A 14,767-nucleotide genomic window follows, 5' to 3' on the forward strand; every position below is an offset into this window, starting at 1 on the left:
AACAGTACTTTCCCCTGTATGGCGCCCTGCAATGTCTTCAGAAATACATCTGCGTGGTCACCTGACCGACTTGAGGTTAGGAATCAGAATCCCCACGCATGTCAAATGTTTAAGAATGTGTAGATGCACCGTCACGTGGTGCAGCTCTGAATCATAGACTGGACCTCACCGAGCTGTCTCTCCCATTCAGGCGCCGGGGCTCGGGCAGCGAACACCAGCGGTCGCTCCCTCTCAGAAACGCTGCCTCAAACAGCTTGGATCAGTCGCCATGGCGATAACTGCTCTTTTGGTTATAGCTGCAACCGGTTACAGGGAGAGCTTGTAGGGAATTTCCTCTCTGTTAAGCTCTGTGTCCTGAATCCGCAGCTGTCTGCATCAGCAAAGTGTCTTGGCATCACTTCTCGTCCTTTCTCCGGAGTCATGTGAAAGGGGTCCAGGGTGGTTGCTCTCGCCGTAGACCGAACCCTCCTCCCCGTCTGCGAGGACGTCCTCTCCCCGACAGCCGCAGTGGCGTAGTGTCCCTGTCTCCGCTGCCCCCTCCCCGGTTCGGTCCGGTTTATCAACCTGCGCCTCTTCGGCGTACGGCGGAGCCGAGGATGAGCGAGCAAGGGAAGGGCTCGGCATCCACCTCCACCGCGGCCCCAGCTCCGGGGTCGGACACCTACAAAGGCTGGCTCTTTAAATGGACTAACTATCTGAAAGGGTACCAACGGCGATGGTTCGTCCTTAGCAATGGCCTACTTTCCTACTACAGGTAATATATTTATTTTTGTGTGTTGTTGGAGTGCTGGATGTGAACGCACTCAGAGTGTCATATTTCTGTCGGCGCATCATGACAGCTGGCTCGCTCAGCTGGCTAGCGGCGGGCTAAAGCTAGCTGTCAAACGGGCAGTCTGTTTACTTCCAGCTGACCGAGGGCGTAGTGTTTTCTCTTTGGCTGAATGTATGTAGGCTGTGGATGACCCAAAACACAGACAAGGAGAGACATGTATATCTATAGCAGCATGTTTCCTAAGATAATATTAATGTCAGAAAAAATAAGGTTACCATAGATACAGTCGTTAGCAAACCAAGCTAACCCACTAGCCCCCTGTCCTGAGCTGTCAAGAGCACTGAAAATAACTTTTTAAATAAATTTTTTTAGATAACATTCTACACTACTACACGGCCCCTCTCAGATATTATTGTTACATCATATTAAATTTAAGTTTAATATATATATTTTTTGATTTTGCTAAGATTAATTTGGACCTGATTTTTATGTATTTATTTTTATTTTACTGTCACTAAATTTTTCTAACATTAAAAGGGAAATTCAAATTTGTTTGAATTCCCTGTACCGTAATTCACACAATTTAGGAAGTAGATGTGTTGCTTGTTAAATAAACGTGGGGCAGAGATAAAACCACTTCCCACCTGTTGCTGGACAAGACTGATATGATTTCAGTATATACAGAGATAAATATTAATGTGCAACTCAAAGGACAAAATTTACATTATAAAGATATTTTAAAACAAATCCAAGATAATATTTTAAAAGCTCAGCTTTACAAAATGTTTTTGTATTTATTCTTCATTCAATCAAGAAATCCATTGAGATTAACAGGTTTTTAAAGTTAGACTTGGCCAAGAAGGCACTTTTACAAGTTAGAAGCTAATAGTTTCACATAAGCATAAAAATATAACAAAAGCAAAAAATAAAGACATGCTTCCCCTTCCCACCTGTTGCTGGACACCTGCTGGGAAAAGCTACTCTCATCCTGTTTGAAATATGACTTTCTTGCATTTAGGTCGCATTAACTTCATTTGTCAACTACTAAGAATTGACTGCAAAATTGTCCTTTTTGTTTCTGAATTTAGCTTACTTTAGTAGAAAGGGTCAGATTTATTTTAATTCTCCCTGCTGGATTTAATTAAACAACTGAAATAAAAAAACAAAAGTGTGCTTATTGATAAATGAAAAACATATAGAAAGAGATCAAACTGAAACATAACACATATGATTCACCTAGAACGTCCTGTTAGATGGAAACAAGACTGCCAAGAAGGCAGAAGTTAATAAAAAGTTTTAATGAATATTATAAAAGAAGAGCCTACGAGGCATCAGGTGGGTTCTGGTGTCAAGGTATAACAAAAAATATGTATTATAAAGTTAATACCATTTTAATGAGATGCCAGAGAAAGTGCTGGAGTGACCACAGTTTGATACTTTGGAGAATAGGAAAGGTTGGAGAGTGCAACCTCCTTCTAATCTGATGTGCACACTTATATTCAGCTGCATATTTTGTATCTCTGTTAAGATGAGAATAGCTTAAACTAAAGGTAAGATATTTTGCATAGTATGCAAAACACTACAGAATTTTGCATGCATTTATAGTTTATGTATCAAAGTACAAATAGCGACATAATAATGTCATAGTTATAGTAAACATTAATTTAGCTTAATAATTGTTGCTTTTTTGCTTTAAATAAATTATCTTTGATCATGATAAAGCAAAACCGCTTGTGCTTTTGCATAAGTGTTAATGAGTGACAGCGGTTTATTTAAGTACTTATTTAAAATGACATCATTCAACTCAGTTCAATTAAAAAAAATTAACATTTGTTCAACGTTATCCAGGTCAGATTTTCATAATAACCGGAAAATGGAAAAAGTTTAATTGATTTATTTATATTTTTACATATTTGTAGAGCCATGTTACTTTTAAGCTTTCGTTCATTTATTGTGCCACCTCACTTAACTGAGAGTAGCTGCTGCATTGTCTCAATGTAATAAGATACATGACTTTATGTTGCTGGTATCATCATTCTGCCTTCACCCCATTCTAACAGCTGCTTCTTCTTACCTAACATCACCTATACTAAAGACACACCTGTGACTCTGTGGTGAGAGAGTCATGTTTCTGCAGGCATGGATGTTAGTAGTTAAATGTTGCTTAGACATGGAAAAAAAGAGATGAGAATTTATGTGACATCCAAGAGGGTCAAGTGCCTATTCAGCACAAAAGACTCCTGTTTGTCTTGTTAAAATTTACTTTAATAGGACAACTGTTAAAATCATCAGGTTAATGTACAACCTACACGTGAAAATAACTTTCACATTAGAGACAGAAGATTTTTTCATTCGCAGCTGTCAATATCTTAAATATGCTAACTTTTGATATATACTTGATTTTTATATACATTGTACCACTTGGTTGCTTCTCACCCTGTTGTTTGTTCTAAAGTATTGTAGCACTTAGATTTTACAACTGAGGTGCACTTTAATTACTAGCCACAGGTTTAAATCATATGAAATGTACAACCCTGAATGAGAAGGAGAAACATTATCTGCAACAGTTGTTGTCCTGCTTCATCCAGTTCCCTAATTAACTGATTCCTAGCAGAAGGAAGAAGCAGCTCAGTGGAGGAAACCTTGTTCTGTTAATTAAAGCTGTGACTGGGAAGTTTTGAAATGGAAATCCCTAAAAACTGGCATTTGTGCTGGAACCTTGGTGATAAATTAACACAAAATACACGAACACATTCAGAATAAGTTTTTCTTCAAAAGTCAGGTGCTGCAGTTGTTTATGGTGTTTTACAGTGTCATTCTGTTAAACAGGAAATGCTGTCTACCTATTTGTTCTTGCAGCTGTATATTTAAACCCTCTTCATTTGATTCCATTCCAAGTATTTCCACCTGCCTTTTTGTTGTCATGTTATTTGGTGGAGCAGTTGCACAGCCCAAGTCTCCTGCCTGTAGCTGCGGCGAAATGAAAGACACCTGTTGCCTTGCTCAGCATTAATAGTCCATTATGTTATACGATGACCGACCCTGCTGAAGGAAAGCTAACCTGTCGACATCTGAGCACAGACGCACTGAGGCGTACAAGTTGTTCTCTCCGCCAAAGTCTTCCTGGAACGGCCTCATTGTGTGTGTGTCTGACTCTGGGCTTTGTTTGCCTCTCTGTGAGCTTCCTGACTGTCTGTCACTGGAGTAAAAAGGAGCAGAGACAAACGTGACAACATGTTAATTAATGTGCTTTCATCGTATGTCATAAATGTCATAAATGTGTTGCTTCCCACGTGTACCCTTTTTTCTGTACATGTTCTCTATTTGTCATTTTATTAGACTAAGAGAAAGGACTAATTTGGGATAAAAATAGAGATGGAACTTTTAATTTTTGAGATGTTTTACAAGCTGCCCTTGTTCAAAAACACAAGGGTTGGTTGTGTAAAAAACCTTCAGTAGAAAGCAGCCAGGATGCTCTCAGTTTAACCAAGAAAGATTCCTGACAGAGGAGAAAAACTAACTGATGTTCAGCGAAGGAGAAATCTGTTTATGTAAAACCACCCAAACCTGAGATGTTTTAGCTTCATAATTGATTTTAGGCATCAGTCAACAGTTTGAGCTTGTTATTAGTTAAGATGCTTCTCGGATAACTAGAAGATAAACTAAGAAGTCAAAAGTATTCACACAGGTTTTCATATTTGATAAACCTTTTCATTTTTACAGGGTTCCATGTATTTTATGCAATAGCCAAACATAAAATATTGTATAACTGTGAAGTGGCAAGTTAATGACACATTTTTTAAAACCTTTTAATGAATTGAAAAATTAAGCATATAAAACTTTTTTTGACACTCAAATGCCAATTATTTATAGATTCATTTTGGCTAAAATTACAGCTGCAAGTCTTCAAGTTTTGTATGTGCCAGGTTTGCACAACTGGAAACTAAAATCTTTGCTCAGTCAGATGGGATAAAGAGCATCATTTAACCTCTTGCTTTCCAGTTGCCACAGACTCACTGTTGGATTTAGGTCTGGGCTTTGAATGGACCATTCTAGCACATAACCATACTTTAATTTACACTTTTGCATTGTAGCTCCGGCTGTATGTTTAGGGTTGTTGTCCTGCTGGAAGGACCATCTTCCCAGTCCCTGCTGAAGGAAAGCATGTCCCAGGATGATGCTGCCACCACCATGTTCTGTACTTGTGATAGTAAAGTTTTACGCATAATTTGTATAATTGACTGTGTTTGGTATTTGTCTTATTTTAAAGAAGTCCCTAGATTTCTAATAATTTAATAGTGAGTTACACACCTTTTGAAATTCTGTCAGTGCCTTAAGAAATCACTTTATCTCCTGCAGCCTGTTTTTTTTTTTTTTTTTTTTTAAAAGCTCTGGCTTGGCTCTTTAACCTGCAGCTCCAATCAATGCTTTGAGTCTATGAATGGGTTGACACACTCAGCAGTTGAGCGAGCTAAAGTGTAATGAGTTGAACAGCGATTTTGAATCGCATTCGGTATTGACTGCTCCATTACTTTGGCTCCAGAAACCGCCAGCCTGGTAATTCTTTCCTCCACATCAGCTTTGTGTCATGACTCCTTTTAGTTCAATTCACATAAAGAGCCTCGTTGTGCTGAAGAAGACGTATGACAAGATCTTCTTCTTTCCTGGAACATCTTCATTTTTTTAATTTCTTAAGTGACTTTGCTCCCAGATTTACTACTCTTTGCACAATTTAGTAACCTCTTAATGTAAATCCAGCTCTGACTTAGGGAGGATTACAGGACATTAAAACTTTGGGTGCTACTGGAGCTGCAGTATCACACCACCTTGTCTTGTCTTTCATAGCAGTCTGGTCTGTCTCTGTTTTGCTCCAGTACCTGGAGAGAAACCAGATCGTATAAGTTTAAGTGCTTATCGGGTGTTCACTGCTGCCTGGGTCCTTTTTAGAGAGTCAGGTTATGGTGTTACTGCTTGCTCATTCGGGATACGGGGGGAGGAGGAGGCAGATTGTTGAGCAAGGCGACCTCGGGCCCAGCTGAAGGTTTGATCTTGGCCTGAATCCCGTCTGTCGGACAGGCGTTTTATCTGGAGTGACTGCAGCAAGCAATATTGTTGCTGTGATCTAATCTTGTTAATGGGCTATTCATTGCTTTTAGCACCAGGCGACAGGATGTGCATGCTACACTGTCTCTGTTTGGGTACCTGTCTTAGTGTTTTTACGTGGCAGCAGGGCCAGTGGCCACATACCTAACTTGTCAGCTCATGCCAAGCTGTCCAAAATGGAGCATCACTGCTCTCTTTTCTAAGTTTCGTATTTGTTTTTTACTTTCAGCATGTTATCAAGTGGTTCTTTGACATTTTCGTCCATGTCTTGTTAAATTATAGCCTACAGCCACAATAAAACTGACCTATGGTTTCAAGCTTCGGGTACTTCGTCACATTTTCTCTTCTCGTCTGTGTTTTCATGCTCATGGCCGTGTGTCCTGTGTTGTTCACTGGTTTTTGTTCTGTCATTACATGCTCCAGATCGGTGGATTTATGTTTTATGAGGATGTGTGCACAGGGGATGGACAGGTAAAGCACATCGATGCTCTCCTGATGCAGCACATTCTGGAACTCCCCCCTCACCCCTGAGCTCTACTTTTTCTTTTTCCTCCCCTTCCTCATCCAACTAGTGCCTTAGCGCTCCTGTGGTCCTTATCTCTGTTTCCCAGCTTTTTTGTTGACTGTGTAGTTTCATGGCCTTTGCATGGCCTAGCCTCCCCACAGGGCAGCAGCGATCAGCATGCGTCTCATCTTACTCATCAGCAACACATTCTGTTTCTGACCCACTTAACGTGCAGAACTTTACAGCTGAGCTCGGCCGGGTGAAACCACAAACTGGACTGTTGAGGATCCCTGCCCGGCCCGCTTTCTGTTCTGCTTCGCATGGCCCCAGTGCAGTGTTTGTCTGCAGAACTGATGTGCACCAAGTGCCAGCAGAGGAATGGTACACTGAAGCGCTTGTTCTCGCTTGGCATGATAACAAGACTTGACTTTAGGGAAGCCGCTGCCTGGCAGAATTTATAAATACACTCTAAACCTTTGACTCGGTGAGGCAGCGGCTACCTTATTAAGGAGATTGACATTTTTCTTGTGAGAAAGAGAACTTAAAGAGTTTGATGGCATGGCTGCATGCTTTAAAAGGCTGTTTTTGAGCGTATGAACCTGCAAACCTGTGAAGCTCATGCCTTTTTGTTTCTCAACCGTCTTGCTTCCTGATCTAAAAAAAATAATTGGTGCAGCAACATCTATATTTGGTTCAATTCAGTATCAGTTCACCAAACTAGTACAATGGTCCTTTCAGGGCACTAACAGGTCTTATTCATATGCAGTTAAAAGGAACTTCTTATTCGGTGCAGACCAATCCAGTTCATAACAATACAATCTAATGATATTGCCCCATTAAGATGAAATTACATCGAGATCAATTTAGTCCAAATTACAATCCTGAAACAATCAGTCTCTTGGTCAGATGAACTGGTTAGAAGGTGTCTGTCTATGGAAATTGAGCCAGTTGCATTAAGTCATTGCAGTGATACCTCTTCCTTAGCAAGCACATGGTGATAGTGGAGAGGAATAACTTCCTATTAACAGGTAGAAACATCTGGCAGAACCAGGCTCACTATAAGTTGTTGCAAAAGACTCCATGTTGATTCAGTGAGTTGGTTTTAAATTGAATTTATTGGTTTTAATGTAATAAAGACCTGTGAACATGATCAAAAGGCAAAATATCTGAATTTGAAGAAAATGAATAAAAATGAACTCATGTGGTAGCCATTTGACTGCAGTCTGTTGTTTACGACCGGTTGTAAAAGAGGAGTTTTTTTATAACATGTATAACTGCTTCAGCTCTTTGTACTGTATAAGTGTATTTTTTTTATTAAATAATCAATTTTACTTTTGTTTATATTTTTTGGGATTTAGAACACAGAAAAATACAATGGATGAAAATTTTATTTTCTTTTTTTTATTGATGAATATTAAAAAAAAACATAACCAAAAAATATCATAATTTGTAGCCTATTTACATAAAAAAGAATAAACAAAAAACTAAAGTCAGTGCAATATTAATATAATAGGAGTGTAAATTCTGTTCAAAGACAGAAAGAAAAGATATTAATCTCTTGGTTAAAGATAAAATTAATAAACAAATGCAGTTTTAACAACTAAAACCAGCCATATCATTACTTGATATTTTAAAAAGCTGCTCATTTTGATATTTGGGGATTTAGTTATGGTGAGACTATGCAGCCTCCTGATCTAAAACTTTGTTTTCAGATCAAAAAAGGATGTTTCCACTGTCTGTCGAATTGCTTACTAAGATCTTTGAGAAATGTTGATAATTTCACAAATATTAATTAATTTATTAACAAAAGGGAAATGTTCATGTCTTTTCTGTTCCTCTATTGATGTCAGAGATGTGCAGATCTCATTTGCCATGTGGACGAATCCACCTTCATACCATCACAGATGCTGGTGGTTTTTTTTAATAACTGTGTGTTGATGGCAAGCCAGATGGTCTCTTTCCTTATGAGGCTTTAATAACCATATACTGTCGCAAATTTTGATTTGCCAGGCCACAGGACTCAATTCCACATTGCCTCAGAACATCGTAAAATAAGAATAAGGCTGTGGCATTTTTCCATCTCATTTAGACCTGCTGGTGCTTTTAGATGGAGTTTAACATCAAGTATGTTCACAGAATCTGGTTTTTACTACTCCTGCAGTGAATTATTTGTAGACTCAAGTACCAGTTAGTTCCAGGACTTTCATGTTTATGTTGTTAATTTACAAAAACGGTCTGCATTTTAAAATGTGAGAATATTCTTTCCAAGAAACATGATGGTGCGTCCCAGTGGTAAAATATCAGTTTTGGTGCAGCATGGGCAAACAATTGGCGTTGCTATTGATTACTTTGTTCTGATCTTTTTTTTTTTTTTTTAAAACATTCTGCTATGATTCTGCCTCTCTGTTACTGTTCACTTGTTTTAAGTTGCACAATGGTCTTGTTATGTAGACTTGAAAGCCCCTCTGACTGCACACAGTTGGTGTCATGAGGATATCCAGATACCCACAATTCACCAGCAGGAGGGAGAGCCGGTGCAAATAATAATAAAAGTTGTTTAAAATAAACTAATGCAAGTTTACTATTCACAATGTGCGCATTTACTCACTTCTACTTCAGTGAAGCGCCTCAGTGTTTTACTGTTGCTTTGCTTTCAGTTGCTCTCTCTTGTTCTGCTTGTAGCAGTAGGAATGCCAGCTGAATTTCCAGCCTTTTTGGATTGAAAGACTGAAATTGAAATTCTGTTCCCTCCTCATTCATACTCATGACCAGTGTGCCCATCTGTGTTGTATGTTTTGATTTACCTCATACCCTTTATTAATTATTTTTTTTTTAGGACACAGGCAGAGATGGCGCATACATGTCGAGGAACTATAAACTTGGCCACAGCACACATCGACACAGAGGACGCCTGCAACATTGTGTTGAGCAGCGGCGGTCGCACATACCACCTGAAGGCGAGCACTGAAGTAGAGCGGCAGAGATGGGTTACTGCGCTGGAGTTGGCTAAAGCTAAAGCCATCCGCATGATGAATGATCAGTCTGGTAAGGAGCAGCAGCTACTTTTAAATTCAAGTCAATACTGATTATTTTCCCCTCCCAAATCAACAGTTGAAAATACAAATGTGTGTACAGGTATGTTTGAACTATGAACACATTAGGATAGATCAGCTTCCAAGCCTTTTGTAATCCATCCATCCATCCATCCATCCAGTTGCTACACCTGCTCATCCTTGCAGGGTGGTGCCTATCTCCAGTGATCAGGGAACAGGTTGCTAGTCCATCTTAGGGCAACACAGACACACAGGACAGAAAACCATACAGAAACACACGAATAGCTGAGGGAAAATTAGAGTATTCAATATTGAGAGGAAGCTGGAGTACCCAGAGAGATTCTGTGCATGGATAGAGAGAACATACAAACGAAAATCCCCAGGCCAGGACTCGAATCCTGGACCTTCTTGCCTAAACATGCAGCCAGAGCTCCAGCAGATTGGTTTGAATTAATGCATATTTATGTGTTAAAATGGTTCAGTCAAAGCCCACACCTAAATTCAGTTCAGCGTAGGGTTAGACAATATATAAGGAATGTAGTCCCCTGAAAAACAATGTATACAGAAGCTCCTCCTGCCAAGTTTGAGCATTGAAGTATGCACATGGAAATTTTGGTCGTATGAATATTTTTGCTGGGCATTGTATATGGATACATTTCATTTACCTTCTGCAATCAGCCATGTCCTCTGCTTTTTGGTATTCAATCCAGTTCTTAGTTTTACTGTGCCTGTTTTGTTTAATGTTATTCATGTTCCATTGTGAGCCACAAGAGGGCAGCTGTGACTCCACAACCAAACTGGAAAAACAAACTGGAGTATGCTAATGCCACCGGGAGAACTGAGCTTCCATTCAGTCAATCCCCTTTCCAAGAGGACCTATTGTTATTTAGGCTTGAAGTTCTTTGGTCAAAGGCTGTGGGAAAAGTCTGGGTGTTTTTGTTTCCTCTCACTTTACCACAGCATCAACTCAGAGTCGGATTTAGTCTACAGTAAAAAGGTTCTGCAGAAAGTGAGACAGATTATATATTCTTCTGGCCTCTGTGTGAAAGTCAGATCACTAAATATAGACTGAACAAGAATGTGAGTGCTTTTTAAGCTCACCCACGTATGCTGCAGAGGAATGCTGGTATATTTAAAAAGGTTAGGCTATTGATTGACTGCATTCATTTAGTGCGTCATTGTAAATTTATGTGTTAGTTTTGGGTAGTTTCACAGTTCACTGCTTATTTTAATATTTGTCACAGGATGGTTTTCTCTAGTATGTCACTGTGCAAGTAGTTAATTAACTAAAGTTGGTTACAATGGAAGGTCATAAAACAAGCTCAATTACATAATAATTAACATCAAATATGCTTAAACCAAGGATACCATTTGGTTGTCAGAGCATCAGTCAGTGAGATTATTATCAGGAACGCCCAAATGAACAAGCTGGCTACAGTTTGAAATGAAGCACTTCTGAAAAGGAAAGTTTTAATCAGAGGAAGAAATGTAAATGGCTGGTATTGTTTATGGTATTTTCTTATTTTAAAATGCTTATTTACTTTTGTCCTTTGTGCTCTTTAGTAACTTCTTTAAAAATGTTTTTCTTCCAGCCGGTGTAGGTATAAACATTCATGAAGTTGATTTGATTTGTTTCTGTCTTCTTTCTTGCTGTCTGATATGTTTCTAATAGAATAAAAAGATTATTTTAATATGTAAAATAAATGTTGAAAACCATGTAATTTTTATCTTCTATGCCGCTTTGTGTTGGTCATCTGCGTAAAGTTTTTGGATATAACAATGGATGTGTGGAAAGGTTTAAGAGGTGTGAATACTTTTGCAATTGTGCTGCATAAGGTATGAGTCAGTGAGGAAAGATTGTACACAGGTCTTTGTGCTTTTTCCTTACTTCCTTTTGTTTCACTGCTTACATAGAATGTGTAGTGTCTGTGTAGAGTGTCCATGCAGAAAGCCACTGAAGTATAGCTTTAACACCAAAATGAATTACTAAACAAGTGTGTGTTCAGATTCTGTCGGCCCATCTTTTTCTTTGTTTGTGGTGTTGGACATGGATCAGCACCAGAATGTCAGCATTCATTAACCTACCCTTGCTTCTCTGTTTTCGGAACTAAGAGCTCATATCGATTTCCTCAGGTGAGCAGAGTGTAAACTGCGGATAGATGTCAGGAGGGAGCTAAAGGTAGACATTGATATCCATTACAAGGCTTGTTGTTTCATTGCCACCATGTGGTATATTTTAATGTTTTAGCTGTGTTCTGTCTTATGATGTGCTGCAGTTTTCAATCCCTTGTATTCCACATTTGTATTCAATATTTTTGTTGCACCTGTCATTTGATTTGTTGATTAGGCAGTCATCTAATTTTGTTAGAAAAGATGCCGTCTGTAAGTCTGTCATTAGCGTTTTCATAATTAGGAATAGTTTGATCCATGTACTCACTTATTTGAACATGATCTAAACCATAAAGCTTCAGCTCAGCAGGGGGCAGTGTTTCCCCTCACTTTGACTTGACCTCCTATGCGTGCCATGTTTTTGCGCCTGCATGTGAAGTGGGATCACAGTCCTTGAAATAACTTGTTCCTCTAGTGACTTGAATTTGTAAGCCTGCCTGACACGATTAAATACATCTATAGCTTCAATTGACATATTTATATACTAACAGAGAAGGTTTTAGAAATGGCTGTTTGTGGTAAAATATAGAAATTGGTTGATTCTTCAAAGAAGATCCATCTCGGACTAATTTCAGAACTATACAGCAGAGCTGAGGAAAGGTATGATGTGAAATAACCTGAGCCCAGTGCGTCCAGCTTGATAGCTTAATTGTATGGTCAGCATGGCAGCCTGGTGACCCTTTTTGCTTTTACCCTAGACTAACGCTGCTTACTTTATCAAGTTAGGTACCTTTTAAAATATTTCCAGTTTTTGACAATGATTTATCTTCCTTCTGTTTTTTTTTTTAAATCTATTCTGTGATTCACCTTTTGCTGTTAAACATAATGAACTGTCCATGGTGCTGAAACTATAGAAATATCAGAGCACTATGTGAGAAGAGAACTTATTAACATCTCATGTTTAAGCACACTTCATTTATCATATCGCCACAGACTCCTCACCCCTCCCTCTTTGTCCTGACTGTTTTTTATTTTTTTTCAACCTTCCACATATCCACTTTTCCTCTCTCTTCCCACCGCCCTCTCACACTCGCTGTCTGGTTTTCCCGCCTCCTCTTTTTCCCCCCTCTTCTCTCTCAGTAAGCCATTTGCTCCATTTTGCATCCATCCGTGTTCATTTCTTTCTGAGTTTCTCTTATTTGTTTTGTCAAACTCTCCTGTCTTGCGTAAAATATTTATATTTTCATCAGAAGTCTCTGGGGGAAATCTCTCAAGTAAGTACACAGTTTTTCTCCGTTTGTGTTAAGCTATGAAATGTGAGTAGCTTTGAGCATTTGTGTATACCTGAAACTGTAAAAAGCTGAATAGATGTTTTTGTTCACTTGTCTCATTGTATTTTAGATGTTTTCAGTTAATTATTTGTGAAAATGGTAAATTCTGTGTAATCTAAATGGCTAATCTATAAAATTAACTTTTCAAGACGCACATCACATTAAATTTAGACCTAATTTTTTAAATATTTCCACTTAATAACTAAACTTACGAGACTAATAGCTAAATGAAATATGTAGTATTTATTGTTTTTCTATCAATTGGAACTGTCCTCTTTTGTCAGTTTGATAACTTTATTTATTGCAGTTTTCACAACACTTTGATGAAAATTAGTAGGTTTCTTTTTGAAAAATGTTCCTAGATTTTTTTTTTTTTTTTTTTAGTACAATATTTGCCTATGCTAAATAGACCTGCAGCTGCTTTATATTGCTGTTTGTTTGGGAAGCTTGCTGTGCTGGGCTACCTTTGGAGCCCCTGAGAGGATGTTATGAAATGACAGATGGTGTGCTTCTTATCAGCTTCTTCAATTGGTTGTACTGCTGCTGTGTACTCAATGGCTTGCCTTTGTTTTTGTTGGAACAAAAATTGTGTGCTGGCATTGCACAATTTGCTACCTCAGCTCCAGTACTTAATAACGGATGAGACGGAGACAAAGAGCTCAGAGTGAGATTCAGACTTGTAACATGGAAAACATTAAGGAAACCAAACAGAGATTATTAATGGCTCTCCAAGACGTTGTCCTGCCAAAAATCATGATGATGGTGATATTTCTTTTTTGCCTGGTTTTTGTTTTTCAACCACACTTTGCCTTTCTTTCTTTATCGGCGTAATTTCCTGTGGATGTCCATGATTCGCTCATGCAGACAACTACTGTATATTTTGAAGTTTATTGTGATATTTCCACTGTCTGATGTTCACATTGCGTTGTTTTTGAAAGACTCTCATTATTCCAGTCCAGCAGCGTTTTCAAAAGATTCCAATTCCCATTAATAACACAAATCAACTTTACATTAGTACATACAGCTTTCCTGTTATTTGCTAGGAAAAATCCAGATAAATTCACTTCTTACCAATTTGATAAAGTGTCAGTTTCACAGTGCCATTTTGAAAGTGGACCAAAGAGCCTGGACAATGGCATGCTGTTAGAACATCTGCTAACTTAGGGTAAATTGCTCAGTATGACCTGCTGATAAGGCAGCAAGCATTCTAGTATGTTGGTTTATTTATTTATTTCAAGCAGGTTTTTAAAAACAAGAAAGAAAGTATTGTTGCTCTATATTCATAAAATGAATGCAGCTGTACAGAAAAAGATGGCAGCGAGGGGAGATTTTGATGTTTTACTGTGTTTGTACAACACTCCCTTAATGTAACCGCACCAGGGTTCACTGCCATGTGAACAGACAACCACATTTTCAGATGCACTAGAGTTAATTTGATTGTTCACACAATCCCAAATAAAGCAGACCATAAAAGCTCTGGTATGAAAGCGTTATAAACTGTGGCAAAATGGCAAAGAAGCGAAATGATCATCATCTGACCCTCTCGCGTCTTGCAGCCAAAACTAATAGCTGACTTGCCTCCATTGGAAAATATTTTTTTTCTATTTTAATTTTTAATTCCTTACTGATACTAAAATAGCTGACTCTAAATCTCATTCTGACAATAACAATTTCTTTACTGAAGAGGGTAAATGGTACAAACTTGTATCTCTTAGGTGTTGTGCATTCATTGATCAGAAAAGCTTTGTACTCAGGTGATGCTGACTATGCAGTCAGTCACTCAAATTGACATTTGAATGTCTCCACACAGACAGTTCCTCAATTCATCTCTAGTTGTTTATTTAGTCTGTTTTAGTTTTGCTTAAAATACACGTTGTAATCAATTGAAACTATT

The 14,767-nt window shown here is 38.4% G+C and overlaps 1 protein-coding gene across 3 annotated transcripts in view; it reads left to right on the forward strand.

Annotated features, from left to right (window-relative positions):
• The first annotated feature begins 94 nt into the window (after positions 1–94).
• Positions 95–14,767, forward strand: part of osbp2b (oxysterol binding protein 2b) — a 46,231-nt gene continuing 31,558 nt past the window's right edge. Inside the window, exons 1-2 of one of the 3 annotated variants that reach the window (XM_044111762.1) lie at positions 95–754; positions 9,217–9,425. In XM_044111762.1, coding sequence (XP_043967697.1) covers positions 597–754; positions 9,217–9,425 — 367 coding nt within the window. In that variant the 5' untranslated portion in view covers positions 95–596. Of the gene's footprint in view, positions 755–9,216; positions 9,426–12,640; positions 12,817–14,767 lie in introns of those variants that run through there. The other 2 variants (XM_044111763.1, XM_044111766.1) reach the window with 2 other exon arrangements.

This window comes from Gambusia affinis, linkage group LG03 (genome assembly GCF_019740435.1).
Source record: "Gambusia affinis linkage group LG03, SWU_Gaff_1.0, whole genome shotgun sequence".
Taxonomy (NCBI): domain Eukaryota; kingdom Metazoa; phylum Chordata; class Actinopteri; order Cyprinodontiformes; family Poeciliidae; genus Gambusia; species Gambusia affinis.